We start from the raw sequence: 21714 nt of genomic DNA, 5'->3' as shown, positions 1-21714 counted from the left end.
GTTTTGCAAGGTAACGTAAAACAAACATTCTAGATGTAACCTTGGCATAAATGTGATCAACTTCATCTCCCTAGGTTTGCCCTTTGTCAAGGTGCATCCCCAAAAATTTAATGGAATTTGCAACCTCCAATGGTACATCATCCGCCATAACCACAGGTTGAATATCTCCTTCCTGTTGCCGTAAACAAAATACTAACAAGACTACAAGATCGCGCCACTCATCCTACACTCATCTCCATTCATACTTGGCTTAAAATACCTACTTTGTATGGTTGCCATTTCATTGAACAGTATAAACAGTATTATAACAGTATAGAGACTACTTTGGATTTGAATGGTTTGTTTTTAAATTAATCTCAGAAAATGTTTGAATACACAAATTCAAATCGACAAATGACATAACCTCTAAGTCTTGGGCTGTTTTTGCTCTTACACAGATGGTTGTCTCATCTGCGTATTGTATCATCTCCCCATTGTGTATCGATGAACTCATGTTATTGACGTACAGAAGAAACAGAATCAGTCCCAAAATAGATCCCTGGGGGACACCCTATGGAAAATTGGTTCTCTTTGAGAAAGTATTCAACTGACCTCTACACACTGAGCAGTGGCGTAGCCAGGTTTGGAGCGCCCTGGAGCCTAGAGTTAGTTGCTTAAGCGCCCCACCCCCCCTTTAACATTGAGCATCACCACTATGTATTAAATTTCCTTACAATAATGGCCTTTTAAGATGATCTTGTGTTCAATAAGCGCCTAAAACACAACTTGTGCCATACTAAACTTTTATTTCACAATAAATTACCAAACAGATTTTGGCACTCGTGCCATCAGAAGATACTTTTCGCCAGTGAGATGTACTATATTTTTTGCCACACCACACCTCACCATTCATTAAGCTGCATGATTCACAAAACATACATTTCGTACATTGTTTACTATAGGCTAGCCCTCAAAATAGTTTCCATCTGATTCAACTGATGAATGTGAAGCAAAAAATACTGTTATTAAAAAAAATAATAATAAATTCATTTTGTTATACTTGAATTCTTTTACATTTTAATATTCATACAAGTCGGTAAGGGGTATTTTAGTAGTAAACTACAACATGATGATAAACACAAACACGTTTTTCTAATAAATAACATTTGCCTATCAGGACTATTTTCTTCGGCCAAACCAGCGGACGACTTTTATAGCCCTTATTAAAGTGTACAGGTAATATCCTCAACAACATCAGCTGATTCATTTTTGCCTATATGGAGAAAATAACACAAAGAACTACTTTAGCCATGCGACGTAAGTACAGTAGGTACCTATTGAAATTGAAAATAGCTGTTATATAAATAATTTGTAAACACAGCATACATTTTTCTGCTTTATTTAGCCTAAAGGTGTTGAGTCTTTAATTAAAAACTAAAACCCATAAATAAAGCAGAGAAATATATATTTCACAATCTGTTAAAATTTTGTTTTGATTTGAGCAGTAGTTTTTGTTTTATAAAATTGATACAAGTCGGGTGTTGTTCAAAAAGCAAAACTTTATTATTATTTTCTAACTTGGTTCAATAAGTTTAATGGTTTTGGTAGTTTAATAAGTAAGATATATTTTCCATTGTATTCAGTTATGATAATGTAACTAGCAACTTAATAAACATCACGAAACGTGTAATTCATTGGACGAGTGAAATCCCAGCGGCAGACTATACGCCACTGGCCGCAGCCTGGCTATAGGCGGCAGCGAGCGCCAGGGCAACGATCACCTATTCATCTAAGAATATTATAATTAGGCTTGGAGAGAAATTTAATTGTTTATAATAATAATATTTGTTTTCAAAATATTTACATGATCAGAGAAAATCTTACTTTAATTTCATATTTAAATGTACTATATATCAGAATTTAAAAAAATATAACAGTTTTATTTTCTTGAAGTCCCGCCCCCTAGAGCCTTCCGCCCTGGAGTGACCGCTCCACTCGCTCCACGGTCGCTACGCCACTGACACTGAGAACGGTCTCTCAGATAAGAAGCTAACCACTTGTGAGGAACTCCACGAATGTCGCACGTCTCTAACTGGAGCAATAATGTCTCATGATGCACACAGTCAAAAGCTTTCGAGAGGTCGAGGAATATGCTGAGGACATGTTCTCGCCTCTCGAGGCCATCAATAACCATTTCAATGAGATTGGTGATTGCATTAACTGTGGAGTGTTCTTTTCTGAAACCGAACTGATTTGATGAGAGGATTTCAAAACGTTCAAGAAAGTCAGTTTTTCAAGGAAAAGTTTTTCAAAGACTTTACTTAGAACAGGCAAAATTGAAATCGGCCTGTAATTGATGGCACAGGTGGGATCGTCCTTTTTGAAAATAGGAAGCACCTTTGCCAGCTTCAGTTGTTTAGAAAGACTCCACTTTTAAAAGAGATGTTCACTAATTTTGCCAATGGTTTCAGAGTATGAGTGACTTAGCGCTTGAGTAACCACACAGACAATCCGCCGATGTCACAGCTTGTCTTTGGATTCAAATTAACGAAACGTGCCACATCAGCCTCAGAAACAGGAGACAGCACCCCTAGGCACATTTGTGGCATGAGATGGAATTTTAAAAAAGGGATTTGGTAATGCCACTGATGAAAATATTGGTTAAATGTGTTTGCCACTTGGCTTGAGTCCTTAACTGTTTAACCATTGATTTCAAGTGAGATTTGTTTAGTGTAAATAATTTTCAATAATAATATCAATAATTATTCAATAATAATTTTCAATCTCCATGCAACAAAGGTGGTATTTATTACTTCAACACACATTGACCATGCAAATGTTTAAAAAAAGGTCAAACAATGGGTACAAATTAGCAATACAATTAATGTTGGCACGATTGTGTTTATTGCCTTAAAACTCCAAAAGTAACTTTGTTCTTTTAACAACAAAGTTTAGTAACATTGTGGATCAATATTTACAAAATGTACAAAACAGGATAATCAACAAAAATATACAAAGATCTATAAATAAATAGCACAAATAGTGTTTTAAAAAAATCAGATAATGGGGGTTTCAGATAGAGTTTACACTGAATTAAAAATATAGTGCCATAATTGGACTATTATGTTCTTGGTTTTTACTCTAGAAGTCTAATTTTACAAAGATCACACTAGCTGCATCCAGGGTGGTTGGTTCCAGAACTCCTGGAAATATATTTTCACATATGTTTCATTATTTTCCAGGCAGAAAAACGCAGTCATTATTCCTGGTCGCCAAATATGCCTTTCAAGGGTCTGGGAGTTCACAATTTTCAGGTCTATTGGACCATTGGTTAGCCTAAAATGATTATCGGACCAAGCTCTAGTTGATCAGAGCGTTTTTTTCTACGGTTGCGGAAAACATTTGCGAAGATGTGTGATCTAAAATTGATAATTTAGTCACAATTGTAGGTGATGTTCAAGGTTCAAGGTTAACAGTGATACCATCATATAAGCTGGTTTCCTTGCTAAAAAAGTACCTCATGTTAATTGTAATATTAATATTATTTGGGTTGCATTGAAAAAAAAAAAACACCCTGTATAATTTCTTATAATGGTTTTAGTTTGGTGATAGCTTAAATTGTCTATTTTGGAATTAGTTTTGAATAAATCATATTTTTCTCTACATATATCTTTTTGTTTTGTAAGGAATCTTCCAATGGGAAATTGTTCACACTTCTAACAAAATCAGTACAATCTTCTCATAGCCAAGGTAACCATAAGTGTAGTGCGACACTTTAGAGGGTTTAGAAGTGATGGTAATACTTTAAGGTGTTGGCCATCTGGCTGACTGTGGCTGAAAGTGACAATGAACAAAAATAAAATTATACAAACTATACAATTTTAATCATTCTCCCCATACTTTTCAACCCGTATTTACTAGGAGAAGATTAAAATTGTATACAAAACATATAAACTAAGTTTAACAACAAATTATAAATAATAAATGTGATGTATCAACAAAACCAAAACACCTCTTCTATATATTTAATTTGTCTTTGTAACAGTTATAAAATGTATTTATACTAATAGAATTAACACAAAGCAAAAATATTAAAATTTCTGACATCAAATAAAGACACGTACATATACACACCGAAACTAAAGTTCCACTATTAAAAATATAAGTAAAAAAAATAAACTTTTCAATTGGTTTTACCGATATCCGTACAAATGTTACAAAATACTATATTAATTACAAAGTATCACATGAGATTCTACAGCCTAAGTAAGTAAGGAAGCGCCCATTCGTTCTCATCTTTTAGACAATTTCCGTGTGTCCACCCCCACCGATCAGAGACATCCCATTGCGCGCCTCCATATCTCCTGCTTCTATCTGTTGTTTCAATAACTCTAGTTCTCTGATTCCTGACGCCGTCACTTCGTACTTATGTGTCACCAATGATCGGTAAAAATGGACAGCGAATAAGATGAAAATTATGACCACTGGTATCAAAATAACGGAAGCTGACCAAGCGGCCACTCTAGAAAAATCGTAGAACTTCACCCAACACAGAAGGGCAATTTCAAATAGGAAGAGAACTAGACCAATGAGTGTGGAGAACGCCCAGGCTGTCTCAATGTACCAATGGAGCCTCTCGTGGGGAGATTCGTGAACCAATGAGATGGAGTGGAGGTTGCACACTGCGTCAATGTTGGGCAAGATACATGTGCTGATCATGAGAGCCAACATGTGTACAGCAACGAGGAGAGTCGTGCAGACTGCAAATGCTACTAACATCTCTGGAGGAACATGAGTTTCATTGCTCAGCTGTACTTCCACCATCGCCACCTGCAAATAGTGGGCACTGTTAAGTTTAGGGTTCCACAGGACAGTGTTTTGGACCTAATGGAATTATAATGGAGTATCGTTAATTTTGACTATACAAAAACAAAACTAGGTAAATTTGACCGAAAGATGAATGGTTGAGATGCCTCATAATGAGTTGTTACTTATAAAGACTGGCTGTGTGTTTAAATTAGCCATCATTTATAAAATTCATTTAATTTAGATTACAGACAACTAAGCACTGTTCAACTTTTGTGGAGAAGTAAACTACAATTTAATTACGAGTTATAAAGTTAATTACGAGGAAAAAATGTGGTTCGGATTCCACAATAAACTGTGGGTCCCTTGGTTGCCATTAGCTGTATGGGCTATTAATTAACAGTTGTGTCTAAGGAACATGTCGGCCTTAGTCACTAACAAGACTACAAGATCGCGCCACTCATCCTACACTCATCCTTCACTCATATTTGGGTTAAAATACGCACATAGTGGCGTCCCCATCTTAAATAATTGATACAACCACACCTGTTTTTCGACTACTGCAAACTAAACTCGGTACCTATTTTTCAAAAACATGTCAATGGCAAATTCTGAGGGTTCTGGTGGAATGTGAAAAAGTTTTATATGGTCATTACAGCAGGTTAAACATTTATTGTTGAAAGTTCTTTCATACTAACAGTAAATGGAAACATACACCTTTGTAGCAGCAAGCCTACTAAGGTATTTTTTGTTTGTTTTAGTGAGTTCATAATGTTTTCATGATGTCCTTGTAAATTCAATGGCTATTTTCTAGTCAAGTAGCATAAATGTAACTACATACGAGTGCTTAAGGTGTCTAGATATAGTTTTCGGTATCGAAAAATGTCTTCTTATAGGCTACCTGTATAATCCTATACTCTAATACAAGCTATGTGTGTCTGTATTATCTCGAAATACAGCATAAGGATTTTTATTAAACTTTGGAATTAAAGACTTGTAGCCCTAAAAACACCGGCATCACGCACAACCTCAGGAAAAATTTTATTTCGCTACACATCTCATTTGTGTACAAATTTAACATTGGTGTTATTTGTTGCCAAGTAACTATGTTGGTTTAACAAAATAACAAGGAAAAAGTAAATAAAAGACTTGCAGCTTGTGTTTACAACAAGCCATCCACAGTATACTAGCAAATTACAAAATACAGTACAAGGGAAAAAACATTAGTTGTAACCATAGCAAAAGATTACACTGAAGATTACTTGATATAGGGAAAAATAGAGCAAGTGTTGAATCAAGAATCGATAATTTTATTGTCGTTAAGCACATGGCAATAGAAAAAGTCAAATACAGTATCATAAGATATAAGACATTAGGCTACATGTGCAGTATGTACAAATATAAATAAATAAATGAGTGTTGATGAGTGTTTCGTGTTGAGTGCACTGCTGTCAATTAATGTTTCACTCTTATTTAAGGGTAGATTTTACAATTTTTATGCACTCTTTTTTATAGTTCTACATAATTTGAAAAGCTGTATTCAGTTGAATGAGTACCGTATTAAAGTTACTTTTCCTACAGTTACCTGACAAAGCGGGCTTTCTTGTACTGATTATAGAATGCAAAGAAGCTAATTTCTGCATTTACATAGGTACTTACTTTTGCTGCACTCCAGTATTCCAACCAAACAACACTAACAAGTGTGCTTTTATTAGGCACATAATACATGTACGCTTGAAAATAAGTTGACAACACTTAAAAAACTACGGCTACAATCAGCTAATGCAGTGTTACCCATTTCGTTCAGTAACTGTTGGAAAAATATAATGTGTAACGTGAATGCAAAGTGCCACTTCGCACACTACTTACAAGTAACTATTTACCATAGATAAAACATACTCCCTTAGTACACACACACTTTTATTATAATCAAGAAGCAAGCCTCACCATAGCGAATCCAGAGAGCAGAGCTGATGTTTTGCTGGAAGCCTTTAACTTGGCCCGACTAAGTTGCAGCTTTCTCCATGAGAGATAGCTGGGCGAGTTGAGAGCTTCGCCTGATGTTGACATCTGAGCAGACAGATGCATTAAAACGTCGCATTATGCACTTCTGTACTCGTTCAATTGCATATTGGGTGTACTGAACACATAATAAATATTAAGAACACAGCGTCAGTTACTTAACACGTTGAGCAAAAATCAGAAACATAAGTGGCCTGTGTTAGTGGTGTAAAATCTGGGATGCAAATGTTATAAAAAGAATTGACAGAAAAATTTGCTCCATTGCTACATAGTCTAATCGAAGGAAAGCTTGTGATGTCTAACCCGTCTGTTTAGACTTTTAAGGACTAAATAAATCATTGTCTGAGCTGAGTGTCAGTCCATAGCTGACTGATCTTAGACCTACCTTCTAGGATTAAACCTAACCACATTAGTACAACACTGGGTTAGCTGCGCTATCTACTAATCTACATCTGATGTTGGTTCAAAATTTAAGAATTTATTTCTAAGGACAAATATTTCCCAAAGCATTGCTAGATTGTATGGGGCTAGAACTGATTCTCCAGGAACTGGCAAGCCATCACTACAAGTGGTAAGCCAGACTTTCAGTAAATTTATTTCCAATAGGTTAAACTTGGTAAGATGAGCAAGCCTGGGGCAGAAATTTTTTTCATATCCCCAATAAGTACCTCTTTACAAAAGATCTCAGGAGAAATATGACTAAGCAGAGTATTAAAAGAAGACATTCTACCCTCAATACCTTTTTAAACTGTATATTATTTCTGAAGGAAGGATTGCGTTCTCAAAGTTTACGTAGTTGAAATAAAAGATTAACATCCAAGTAAGAAGACTACGGTGAAAAAGAGGGATAGGTTGACAGTTTCAATCATTGCGGCTGGCAGACTTACTTAACATTCGGTGTTCATCATTTTAGTATTTCATGTTCAAAATAGTTTGTTGGGGTCAGTCTCTATACGAGTGCATAGTTTACATTACAGAAAACCAAAATTGACATACCCAAACCAAAGCAAAACTATAACAATTCTATGAGTAAAGAAAAAATATATTTTTTAGCGAACGATCTCAACTGACTGGTCTATGGCCCGCCACACATTGGAGGGAGGTGAGGTGAAGGCGAGGCGAGACTGATTCTGTAATAAACGTGTTTAAATGGAGCCCCGCTCATTGAGTGCAGCCTCTGTCAGGCCTACGCGGCTTTGTAGTTGGAATACAGTTTTCATGCACCTCGTTCGCGCCTGCGTTGGTTTTCTAGTGTTTTGTGAGTAAAAGATATAGTAATGGAGCATTTAATTCAGATGGTACAAGATAACCCTGTGCTGGATGACTAATGCCACTTTCAATCAACTTATGGATATCATCAAGCTGCTGTTTGTTCACACAAAAATATTCTCCAAAAGACCTGTCTGGCAGTTCAGTAGTTAAAACATACTCCATGGCTTAATCTTTTTTTTATGTACCGGTAATCACATTTCCAAAAAATATTTTTTGGAATTTTTTTTGATAGCGCATAGAGTAAAACTATAATTATTAAACTCACAATCAGATTCAGGTTCAAGGTACAAAAAATCTTCCTCAACTCGTGATATTGTAGGACCAAAGCTAGGAAACCTCTGTCCCGTCTCGCTTCAATGTGCGGTGACAGGAAAAAGTCCTCGCTCCAATGTGCGGCGGTCCTATTAGTAGGCAGTGCTGTAACTGTCCAACACTGAAGACTAAACCACTGATATCATGGTGCAAAGGCCCACTTTCAAAAAAATCAATTTTGCTTAGCTCTAAGAGAAGCATACTTCAAGTCCCCACAACAAATGCTTTTAAGTGTAGGCCTACTAAAAACTAAAAAAGTGTTTGTTGCTTGTTTCAGTGGGAAACACCTGCTATTTCAAAGACCCCTTCATATTCAAAACATTTTTTTACGAAGTGTGAAAAAACTTGCAAAAGCCCAATATTCAGTAGTTTTATTTGTGTTTGTACGAGTTTGAAGCGGTATTATAGATTTCTATGTGTGAGATTGGTCAAATATCATTGTAAAAATTGTTTTTGTCAAAAACCCCTTAAAAGTGTTCATACCTTTAGAGATTCAATACCTTAGTGATTACAGATCAAAATATATTTCACAATAGCACTCTTGTAAAACCCTATTGATCAACAAAATTAACTAGAAACCCACATTAAACCAATGTAGACAAACAAAAACCAAACAAAAGCTTTTTACCCTAGCAAAACAGCATTTTACCTCTTTAGGCAGACAACCTCCAAAACAAAGATTAATTGTTTTTATGAATTATGAGATAGAACCACTGAGAAATAGTTTTACAAGAAGAGACTGGAATCTGAAAAATGGAAAAGAGACGTAAGAGGCTAAAAACACGCTGTTAAGATGGATAATTAATAAATAAAATAATATAAGGCAAACCAAAAATTAAACAGTACTTTTTATAAGAATACGAAGTATCATATCAAACTGGTATTAAACTAATCACATCAAAGCAACACAAAAGCAGCAAGATTATAATCATATAAATCAGTGTGTTATACTCCATTCACCATCAGACCCAATAGGCGAACAACATCCGCCTATTGGGTCTGATGATGATTGAAGTGTCCAATGGAAATCAATCCCCACTTACCATCTTTTATGTATATTTACCCTCTTGCGAGTTAACAGTATAAGTGTAAATGTGTTATAAGACGTATTTTTAATTTACTTTTTATGTTATACTTTCAAGCAAAGCTTATTTTTTAAATGAAATCCATCACTACTAGGACTTTTATATTAGCAAAAGTAAGGGCAAACACTTACTTGGTTTGAGAATTAAACACCAACAACAAATTAAAGTACAGTTTCAATTGTTTTGAACCTTCTAATTTTATTTTAGAAATTTGTTTAAGGTTAGGTTAGATCATCATAGTTTCATACCATACAAGTATAAGATTTACAGGTATTATCCAACAATCTTGACCCATAAATTTGATACAATATTAAACTATTTTATTAGTGCTTAGGCTAACTAAAAATGTAATAATAACTATCTGCTATACCCGTACTTCGCTAAGGGAAGAGGACACAAAAAGGGAAAAGGACACAAAAAGGGAAAAGGCCTAATGTGATTCTTTAGATTTGTAGTATTATTTCTTTAAGAATTCTTCTTTTTGGAAACACTTGCAAACTTCACTCTGACAGTGGAGCTTTATCGTTTGTTTCACTTAGCTTAATTATTTATTTACCTCACCTATAATGTCTTTTAAAAACCTTCTTTTATCGGGTGGGAAATAATATCAATGTTAATGTACTGCGCCGCTTCTAAGAACATAAAAGTATATATTGAAATAAGTAAACATTAATAGAAATAAACAAACAACTGTGAATTGCATCGACCAACTGTTTATCGTTTATTTAATTAAATAATGTAACCTTTTAAAGCATGTCAAGTGGAGCCCTTAGGAAACCAGCCTGTAGATTAGAGCCCTTAGGGAATTTGTTTATACCAGTAATTTTTCGCGAATCTACAAACTTAAGAGTTTCATTTTGATGAGCCATACACAGTAGCCATATTTTTATTTGGTTAATGGCCTTAAATGCTGACCACAAATTGGACCTTATCAATCACTTTGGTGAAACAGTGTGGTTTTTTTTAAACACAGCCCAAATTACTATCGCAGAGGTTTAATTAAACAGGACACTACCCAAGGTTTACTTTATCGAGTCACAAATTCATCGAACTTTAATTAACAGTGAATGCTAAAGCAACGTAACAATTTTGTTTATTTCATACTAAGCTATCAACATTTCGATAAAAAAATACCCCTCAATATCTTCCCAATAATTATTAGTCCCAATAATATTGCTAGAACAAGACGTAAAATTCGAAGCATTCAGTTTGAAGATGGTGCCGCAATTCCCCCATTGCTCTATTGAGCCTTTATTTTATTATTTTATACATATAATTTGTCTTACCAATATTAATTGATTTTTATTAGGGAATTACCATTTGCTTTTACAATGAATGCTAATGGATAAAAATTAAGGTTTGAAACACAGAGTGTAACTCAAATCTGAAAAAAATACAAGATACTTAAAAAAAACCTTAAATAATTTATTTTATTATGGCACACAATTCATTATAACCTTAATCTGGTGTATTTTATATTTAAACATTCATTAACAAATTTGAATTAATAACAGATACATTTGTATTTTGTGTTATACAAATTTATACCTGTAATTACATATATTATTTATGTATTATTACTATTCATATAAAAACTCACTTCCTTGTTGGATATAAGATTGTTTTCTTCAGCCATTTTGCTTGACTAGTTCGTAAAGCTTTAGCAGTGTTTAGTGGTTAGGTCATGTGATCATGTTTACATTGCCAGTAATTAAACAGCTGACTGTCTTTCTTATCAAGTCAAGTGGTTTTGACCTAAATGCCCCTAACTAGTATTCTGAACACTCATCAGCAGAAACCACTATAGTTTTATACATGTAGTAAGTATACTCAACAATTATTAATTGCTCCTCTACTATTAGTTTTGTAAAAAGTTAGTTTAAATAATTGGGTTTTGTAATATTTTGCGCAGTAAATTGTAATGCAAGTTAAAAGTAAAGAATATTTGTTAGCCATTGACTAAAATGGGTACAATAGACAATATTTAATCAGGTTATTGGTGGATTTGTATAATTTGATAGGAGTTGCTTTAGCATACATTATTTAACAGCATCTAATGAAAACATAAGGAAAAATTTGTAAAAATTACAATAATAAAATACCCCCCCCCCCCGCAGCAAGCCTGCAGACTAAGCAAATTTCCATTTACCAGGCTTGATTTCTACTAAAATATTCCCTAAAAATTGTCAAGATTTATTTCCTATTTAAATAACATTAATTTTAGTAAGTACTTAGGCCCCGTTATTGCACCAAGAGCGGGAGCTAGTGGGCCCGTTCCCGCTGTGAAAATTTTGTCAAAATTGTGCAAGCGATAGCGGTAGCGGTTGGTCAACGGAAGGTCTGATTACATTTTTACTAAAATATTTCCATAAAAGACATATTTATTCCCTACTAGCAGAGTACCCATCCTTCGTACGGGGTTGGCATACAGGGTGAGTTTTAATTGTCCCCCCCCCCAAACTTTTTTCTACATTTTTTCAAATATCAATCCCAGACCACTTCCAAACATTGTTGGGTAGTAAGTACTTCATTTTGACAAGGTGGTCATTTCCGGCCGCCATCTTGGATCCGCCATATTGAATGCAATTTTTTTTTTTCAAATGTAAAGGTAGGGTTGTGACCTATTATTTCGAACTAGATTTTTACCCTGATTACAATGCCGCAAACTGTTTTTAAAAATCTTGATTCATTCTAAAGTTATGAGGGTTTTTTAAAACTTTATTTTTAGCCCATTTTAATATTGTGCATTTACAAACTAAGACCATAATCTCAAAATAGTGCCAGATAAAGATAAGTATACACTACCAGTAATTGTCGACCTATTTTCACTTGGTTATGACTGATGTATTTTTTTCGGCCGCCATCTTGGATCCGCCATTTTGAAATGTGATAAATTATTTTAAATATGAAGGGGGTGTTGTGACCCATCATTTCGAACTACTTTTTTCTGCTAAACTCAATGCCGCAATCCATTTTTTGTTATCAAGATTTATTTATGAAATATTGCAATTTTTTTGTTAAAAATGTCAATATTTAAAAATCAAAAAATGAAAATGAAAAACGGATCTTGGAATTAAGTTAAGCTTAAAAAGATAGTTAGAAATTATGGGTCACAATACCCCCTTCATATTTAAAATAATTTATCACATTTCAAAATGGCGGATCCAAGATGGCGGCCGAAAAAAATACATCAGTCATAACCAAGTGAAAATAGGTCGACAATTACTGGTAGTGTATACTTATCTTTATCTGGCACTATTTTGAGATTATGGTCTTAATTTGTAAATGCACAATGTTAAAATGGGCTAAAAATAAAGTTTTAAAAAACCCTCATAACTTTAGAATGAATCAAGATTTTTTAAAACAGTTTGCGGCATTGTAATCAGGGTAAAATTCTAGTTCGAAATAATAGGTCACAACCCTACCTTTACATTTGAAAAAAAAATTGTGCATCCAATATGGCGGATCCAAGATGGCGGCCGGAAATGACCACCTTGTCAAAATGAAGTACTTACTACCCAACAATGTTTGGAAGTGGTCTGAGATTGATATTTGAAAAAATGTAGAAAAAAGTTGGGGGGGGACAATTAAAACTCACCCTGTATAAGTATAAAATGCTTATTGCAGTTATACTCAAGCTTTGCGTTTGCAATAGGGGAGAACACAGTTTGATAAAATTTGCTTCTTTAAATTTACAGTTATAGCCTACGATTCGTATTAGACATCTACCATAGCCATATTGTTTTAGAAATTCACCTAAACAATAAGAAAAATAAATTATCAAAATTTTGCAAAATATCACTAATTTTTAGGAAATCAAAAACATGAACATAACTGTAAACAGTCCTACTTTGACAGTTCTCATTGTGTATCACAGTTTTTTGTTGCTGCTTAGTTCAAATTAGTTGTTTTCATAAATGCAAAAAAATAATAGTGCTGCACCCTGTTGGTAAATCTTATATCTTTTTAATGCTTTTTCATATCATAGAACCAACTTTTTTAGTTGAAACAGCTGACTAAATTCTTTAATTCCCTTTAAATATATAAGGTTAACATGGGGAGCTACAGAGCCACTGGGGCGTAGCCCGAAAGTATTTTTGGGATAAGAATATGCTAATATGTTAATCGGGAATCTGAGGCTATCATCATACCGAATTTCAGCCCAATCCGTCCAGTTAATGCGTGATTGAACTTCAAACAAACACACAAACTTTCACATTTATAGTATTAGTAAGATTTAAATAACATTAGATTTAACAAGTGCTTAGGTTGGCTGCTACGGGGAAGGTAAAAAGTGTTTTTTGACCATACGCCATTAGTATAGGATGAAATAAATAAATTTGCAAAATTTTATCAATATATCTACAAACAAGTAAACTACAACAATTTCCATTTTCTCCATAAGAATAACATGGGAATTTTAAATCACACTATTTTTGAACTTTCTCCATGACCGTTAGGCATACAACAACAATCAATCTACTAATTTCTTTTCTTAAGCTCTACAAAACGGTTGGAAAAGAAATTGCAAAATTTTTTGTTTTTAGGGTCAAAAATGGGAAAACCCCATTTTTACCCCATAAAACCCCCCCATAAACCCTCGTTCCCGTGGTCCGATTATGCTGGATCGTGAACTCGTTCGAATAAACGTAAATTTACACGTTGGTACCAAATTTCATGAAAATTGGATCATTTTTGCTCGAGTTATCGCGCTAACGGACATAGGTATGTATATATATATATATATATGAATTTGAACGGATAGTGTTTTTGGCCTCTAGGGACCTCAAAATGAAAAATTAAATTGGTCCTGGGTCCGGGTCTTACCATGAGTACTACGGTAATAGCTTATTCCCCATATGGGAAATTCGCTAAAAAAACATCATTTCTATTTCTTCTTCTTGGTGGTGTTCTATATGACTTTCCTATGTTTCCATAGTTTGCAAATCGGCTCTTTCAATGATTACTAAGAAATACAGCACAGTGTTAATTCAGTTTTCTTTTTAGTATATCAAATTATCCATGCTCTCTCGCTTTTTTCTTTTTTAATAACTACGCCAACCAAAATTCAAATAGGTAGTAAATATTTCATTTCAACCAAGTCAGTAAATGTTTGTAGCAAACTCTTCGTTCCCACCACCGCCCCTGGCTTAAGTCTGGGACTTATTTGCCAGGCCAATTACTCGTGAAAATCAGCGGATGTTTGAACTTAACGAAATTAACATTGCTCTTATGGCGGGCAAATCCAAGATGGCCGTTGGCTTCCATGGACTCCCTTGGACTACTATTCAAAACTACAAAGAACATTTCTAATCTCACGACACAGTATACTAGATATTTAAATTATAATCACATTGGTGTATAAAAAGAAAATATTTTTGGATGACAAATAACTCTTCAGCAGCTCTTTGAAATTATCCAAGATGGACACCTTCAAGGACTATTAAGTTTAACCCCTTCTCAACACATTTCTGTAACTAACTACCATATCACAAAAATAAATGAAGATCTAAAAAAAAAAAAAAAATTTTTATAGCCAAACTAGCTTGTTGTGCTAGCCTGAGATTTTCTATCGTGCCAAACTCAAGGTAATATCGTGATAATCTCCTGCGGTCGGGGAAACATTGTCGTCATGTTCTAGGGTCACTGCAAAATCCTGAATATCTTCCTCCAGTCACAGAAACACCATCATCGTCTCCCTCTATCGCAGCAAAACCACGAACATCACCGTTTTCTAACGGTCAAGTGGAAATTATCGTAGATTTTTGCGACTGCGGCAAATTCTGATAACCTCCCGCTGTCCTGTAGACATCACAATCGTCTCCCACAGTCGCGTAGTCATCATCATCATCTTTCACGGTCGTGTAGACATCATCATCGTCTCCTGAAACTATGTTGATCATTTCCCCGAGTCCATGGAGACATTGTCATTGTCTCCCGTGGTCACGTCAAAATCCTGAATATCCCCGTAGTAACAAAAATATCATCGTAGTCTTCTGCGATTGCGGTAAAATCATGAACATCTCCCATGGTCGTGTAGACATCATCATTGTCTCCTGTGGTCTTAGAAAAATATTTGTCGTCTTGCCTAAGAGAGTAGTAGGGGAACGGCTTCATCTCTGGTAATGTATTGGGCATAGGGATTGCCAGTCTATGTTATTCTTTGGTTGCTGGTATCAACACATCACTAAATATATATCAATAAATCACGGGGGGGGGGGGAGGTGTTCCCTGGATACGCCATTGCTCATAATCACAGTAGAAAATATATTTTTAAGAGAGTAGGTTTAAGGGAATGAAAGATTAAAACAATTAATTAGCCTACTGTTAGGTGAATTCTAAATTGACTAAATTTGAACATTCTAAAACCAAACAAACACACAGCAAATCACATGAGATTAATAAACTTTACTTACTTGTGAGAAATGAATCAATATCCAATCTTCCACGTTCATGTTGACCAAACTTAACCAACCTACTCCAAGCTCTTTAATTGGTATGTCTTCGTAAAATGATATTTAAAAAGCTTTAGTTAAAGCGCCAGCAAGTAAATCATGACCTAGGGAACATTTCTTGAGAGCTACTCACAAAACGCAGAGTCTAGATAGAAATAGCAAGGCCTAGCAAATGCGCTCTCGGGTAACCAAACAAACTGTCTGATTCTAAACAACGGTAGGCTACCAATTTGGAAATAAACTCAACAAGTCCTGAAGATTGAAAAGTGATACAACTCAAGATAGTAGTTGTTAAGAAAGGATAAGCAAATATAATCACACGATAAACTATGGATGGTGTTATCTATACATCTGTTAGTATTACCAAATTACTAATTATTTATTTCTGTCATGTATACTAATGTAAGGGAAATGTTTATTAAATTTAACAACAAACAACGTCAAGTAAACTGAAATTAGTGACATTTTTAATAATAAACTTTTCAAAATTAAATCAAAAACCAGAAACATAAAATATTCTGTGCCCCAAGGGTCTGTTTTGAGCCCTGTACTATTTTTATGCTATTTGGGTGGTTTGCAAAAATCTCTTTCTACTTTGAGTTTAAATAATCATAATCATTTTAGCAAATTTCCCATATAGGAATTAAGCTATTACCGTAGTACTCATGGTAAAACCTGGACGCGGGACCGATTTTTTTTTGTTTTGAGGTCCCTAGAGGCCAAAAACACCATCCGTTCAAATTCATATATATATATATATATATATTTATTTATATATTGTATTTGATATTGTTCACGTTTAGGGCTACTGTAATTAATATTAATAAATAATACACCATAGTACCCTTTTTTTTAATTATTTTTAATGACTGATGCATTTCGACTCTAAGGTCATGGTCACAGTCTTTCACAATGTTATTAATCTAATATGTAAACAAAGAAAATAAATACAATCACATGTTTAAATTTTAACTAAATCTATCTTGACTTGGAAAATTATATAATTAAGAATATCGTTATACCAATGGTTTTACTTATTCATTTTGTCTTAATTCTTGGATCTTATCATAAATTGGTTTTAAATTTTGTGTTTGCATTATGTTAAGGATGTTGCTTTCATTTTTTCTTGTTGCTAGATATATGTGTAATTCTTCTTTTACATTCATCCTTTCTCCTTTTTGTTCTTATTCTAAAATTTTGACACTATCTTCAATTTTTCCATAACTATGGTTATGTGATAAAATGTGTTCCGCGTACATTGATTTTTGAGTTGTCATGTTGTTGGATTTTACTGATTGAATGTGTTCTTTGAATCGGCAAGAAATTGATCGCCCTGTTTGTCCGATATAAAATTTAGAACAATCTTTGCAATTGATTTGGTATATTCCTGGTTTTTCATATTTATTAATTGGCAGCCAATTATTGTTGGACATTTGTTGTATTAATCTGAAGGAGTTATTTCTTGTTCTATAACTAATTTTGAATTATAGAGGTCAGAGGATTGCCAAGACACAGATTAGACCAATAAAAGGGAGCAGTGGTTTTATTGATGAGGAATGTTAATACATCAAAAAGGACCATCCTTATATACGTGGGTTGTCCAGAAAGTAAAGAACGTTTTGTTATGACGCCGCTAGGCGCGCGCCGATCTCGTACATTTTGGTATGTGCGTACTCGGCAACTCAGTCGGCATCCAGCCGTGACAACGGGAGCATTCTAGCGCTGCCCGTTTTTTCACAATTTCAACTTAAGATGAGCGCTGCGATTAAAAATTCCGCCAGTTAAGAGGTGCGGTCAGTGATACGGTTTGTGTTGGCATTAAACTTAAAATCGATAGACATTTATCGCCAAGGGTATGAAGTTTAAGGAAAAAAACGTAATGATTGAAAGTTCTGAGAAAATGGTGCATTCAGATTAAAAATGGCCGATCTGACGCTCATGAGTCATGACGAAGCGAAGGGCGGACGCCCGAGCATTGTGACTGATGGAACTGGTAAAGTTGATGAAAAGGTTCGCAAAAACCGCCGATTCCCGATAACGGGTCTTTCGCTTTGTTGCGTGACAATTTTAAACAACAAAGTCCGTGAAAATTGAGGAGAAGTTTCGGTTTTAAGTGTTTTCCAAAAAAAACCGTATCACTGACCGCACTCCTTAACTGGCGGGATTTTTTATTGCAGCGCTCATCTTAAGTTGAAATTGTGAAAAAACGGGCAGCGCTAGAATACTCCAATTGTCACGGCTGGATGCCGACTGAGTTGCCGAGTACGCAAATACCAAAATGTACGAGATCGGCGCGCGCCTAGCGGCGTCATAACGAAACGTTCTTTACTTTCTGGACGGCCTAAGTATAATACGTGAAGGCGATTTCTACGAAACACTACTCCTCCGTTAATAATGAATGGATTTTTACAAACAACGTCTCAAAATAAAGTATTTTTTGTGTAGACGCCCCCTTTCACCAATTCATGTAATAAAAATCCTCGGGCTTTGCCCCACAGGTCGTCAAAGTTGGAATTTATCCCATAAGATTAACATGGGGGAATCTAAATATTTAACTTGAAACATTGTCCCCACTAATTTGAGAGAACGGCTGGGCGTAGAAACTTGGTAGAGATGTCCAAAGAAAGGTCTTGGTCTGTAGATGAGTTATAAAAGAAAAACTAAGCAAAATCCCTTAGGACTCTGCCCCAGAAGCCTTTAAAGATCCCTCTACAGAGTTGTTTACGTTTTGGCCATGTGAATAATACCATAGACTAAGCAACACAAGTAGACTCCTCATCCCATTGTAAATATTGAAGCTTGTTTTTGTGTCTAGTTCATGTACGTCCACACTGATCGCTGGGGTAGACAACATTTTGTTTCTGTTATTTTCATGATTTGTGCTTTACTATTTGGTTATATAACTAGGAGACCAGTTATTGTTTATGATTAAATCGTTTTATTTGGTTAAATGAGATTTTAAATGACTGAAATAACAAGAAACAAATTGTAAACAAAACATAACCTCTACAGTTGGACGTACAGAACCAACAATAAAATTGGCTTCAGCTGTTCCATAAGGATGACAAATCTACTAAGGGAGTATGATTTATCTATGATAATACTTTTTAATGGAACAGCTGTTCATTTTTAAATTGTATTTCAAACAACACAAATTTATATTGGGAGTTATTGAATTCTACCAAATTTGCAATGTTATTTTCAGATTTTAAAATTGATTTTCTTCTTTATCATGTCATGTTTTGCAATATAACGTTCCATTACGAAATCAGTGGAAAACCCTTTTATCACAGCAATTCTTAAATTATTTCTTATTGAACTATCTTACATCTATTGTACGGGTTGGTGTCTGCCTTTTCACCACTTTTGCCTACATTTTATCATATTATTCTACACATATCAAATATTTATGTAGAAACGTTTGCTCTTATCGTGTCTAATAAAATCGCCAAACATAGAAACCTTGCCTAAAATGGTACCTATCTTCACAAATTGTTTGCACCTGCCTATATTACGAACTTTGGCGCATGGGTTGGTAACATTATTGGAAATTACACGACATTTTGGCTGTAAAATGTGGTAAAATGTGTACAAAGAGAAAATACTATTTAAGCAGCTACTGTCATGGCAGAAAGGTCATTTTCCTTTTAAACTAGATCACATAATCCTTTATAAGATACGTTGATTAGCAATATGTAAAAGTCAATGTAACAGCCAATTCACAATTTTTTTTGCTTTTTGGAAATGTCCCATCGCCATGCCATTTGCATTATTTGTTGACAATGAAGCCGCAAGACCATATGAGCTAGGAGGCTCCTAACAGTTCGAGAATAAAAGCCAACTTCACTTCAAGTATTCCACTACACCTAAAATTCCGTAGAGAGATTATATTGACAATGTTATGTTATTGATAAGGCTGAGACAACTAACTGACATCCCCTATGTCAAGGAATTCCAGCTTTAACAGTATCCCCACAATCAATTTCTCAAAACTATGCTAGAGGGTTCATTCATTGGCACAGAAGTATGATATGAACAATAAAAATAAATAAAACATGAAAAATAAAACATACACTGTAACGGATATACCTCCCTTTGAAGTTAGAATATGTCTTCCCAAAAAATATTTTCTTTTGAAATAAAATTATATTACACTGATGAAATCACGGAAGTGTTTAACTACAAAAGATCCACCAATACGATTTTAATACTATTTAAAGGTTCTTCCACAGGAAGACATACCATATATATAACATACTAATAATAACTCCGATGACGGTATGAGAAATATTTTATTCATTGAATGATCAACCAAATTTGGCAACTAACGCAATTAATATCATTATTGTTTTTACACTTATTACTCTTTAAACAATGCTAAATGCTCAAAATATGTATATTTCACACAATTTATCGCAGTTAGATGAATTAACGTAAGCCTTGAAAGTAACCGTCGATTTCGACAGGTTTCACCTAGTATTAATGTATTAGCCTAATACATTAATGGTACAAGGCTTCTTGTGATCAGAATGGTTAACAACTTAATAGAATGTAAAGTCTTAACTGGGACAAGTGAGTGGGGACATATTTTGATTTCGAGGATAAAAATGTGCCTATCTGAAACAAACTTACCTTTTAAAATGGAAAGATGCTAATTTCTGTTATCTTTGGCATTTGCAGCACAAGCACTTTAATTAAAGAGCAGCAATGTTCTTACCCAGACCAATTTCAGTCATGAGCAACTATATTGTATGTTGTTTTAAGTAAGGCTATATCTTTTAATAGGATACGCATATTCATCACGGAAAATTCTGACCAGCGTAATCTTCCTGAAGGTAACTTTAAGACAAAAATCTTAGTATACGTGGAAGTGCTTTTGTGATAAAAATATTGTTTTTTTTAGTGTTTATTTTTAAAAGTGTATTCTTCAAACATCATTGTTATGACCCTCAAAATATGCTACATAGGCCTATTGGTTTGGTATGATAAAATGTTTTGTTAAATGTGTTTTAAAAATCTTAAAAAATAACTACCCTATAACATACTTGAACTTGAACACTTATTAATTTACTAGATATAATACAAATACAGCTAGAAAATGGCTGGACTGATTCCCTTCTAAGGCTTTATTATTACTGTATTTAATTTTCGACGTCAAGTCAATATATAAGACGATGAATTTGTTTTCTAAATTCATATGTTATTTTGCGGGGCATTGAGCCGCACAGGTTCACTAGTAAAAATAAAACCACAATAATCAATTTTAAGTGTAAAGATATTTCTAAATTAAATCATTCAGATAGTGTGCAGCTTTAACTTTCTGATAATACTACTTTTTTGGGCCTACAATTAGATCACACTCGTAACTGGACAAAACATGTTGAGAAAGTATGTTTAAAAATTAATTCAGGCAATTTTGCATTGAGAAGACTGGCCCCTTTTTGTAATTTGGACTCATAGAAACATTTTCATCTCGTCGATGTGTGTTTAAGTAGCGCAGGCACACGCCGAATTGTGGAACACGAAACCATGCCAGCAGCTAGCGCGCCTCGCGTCGTCCACCGGAACTACAACTTCCTTAATGCTGCGTTGCCAATTCTTGCGCCAGCTTACACTCTAGTTTTTAATAGTGGCACCATGCCGCAATTCAGTATACATGAACAGTGTGTGGACAGGATCCCACTTAATGAGTTGTAGGGCTTGAGCAGTGTGTAGAACAGTCCAACAAGCAACTAATAAACTAATAATACTGTACTGCCACGTACTATAAAACAATTTAAGTA

The 21714-nt window shown here is 34.5% G+C and overlaps 1 protein-coding gene across 4 annotated transcripts in view; it reads right to left on the bottom strand.

Annotated features, from left to right (window-relative positions):
* LOC129004775 (calcium release-activated calcium channel protein 1) overlaps positions 1–21714 on the bottom strand; it is a 110713-nt gene that overhangs the window by 46282 nt on the left and 42717 nt on the right. The window contains exons 1-3 of one of the 4 annotated variants that reach the window (XM_054433423.1): positions 11077–11129; positions 6733–6855; positions 2861–4809 (exon numbers count right to left, since the gene is read on the bottom strand). The exons of 1 other annotated variant lie outside the window; for it this stretch is intronic. In XM_054433423.1, coding sequence (XP_054289398.1) covers positions 4279–4809; positions 6733–6855; positions 11077–11112 — 690 coding nt within the window. In that variant the 5' untranslated portion in view covers positions 11113–11129 and the 3' untranslated portion in view covers positions 2861–4278. Of the gene's footprint in view, positions 1–2860; positions 4810–6732; positions 6926–11076; positions 11130–21714 lie in introns of those variants that run through there. 2 more of the 4 variants (XM_054433415.1, XM_054433431.1) reach the window with 2 other exon arrangements.

The sequence above is a fragment of the Macrosteles quadrilineatus genome, unplaced genomic scaffold, assembly GCF_028750875.1.
Source record: "Macrosteles quadrilineatus isolate MER2022 unplaced genomic scaffold, UCM_ALF_1.0 Scaffold_1__1_contigs__length_201487025, whole genome shotgun sequence".
Classification (NCBI taxonomy): Eukaryota; Metazoa; Arthropoda; class Insecta; order Hemiptera; family Cicadellidae; genus Macrosteles; species Macrosteles quadrilineatus.
Note: the sequence above shows the minus strand (reverse complement) of the source record. Positions and strands in the feature narration are given on the sequence as shown.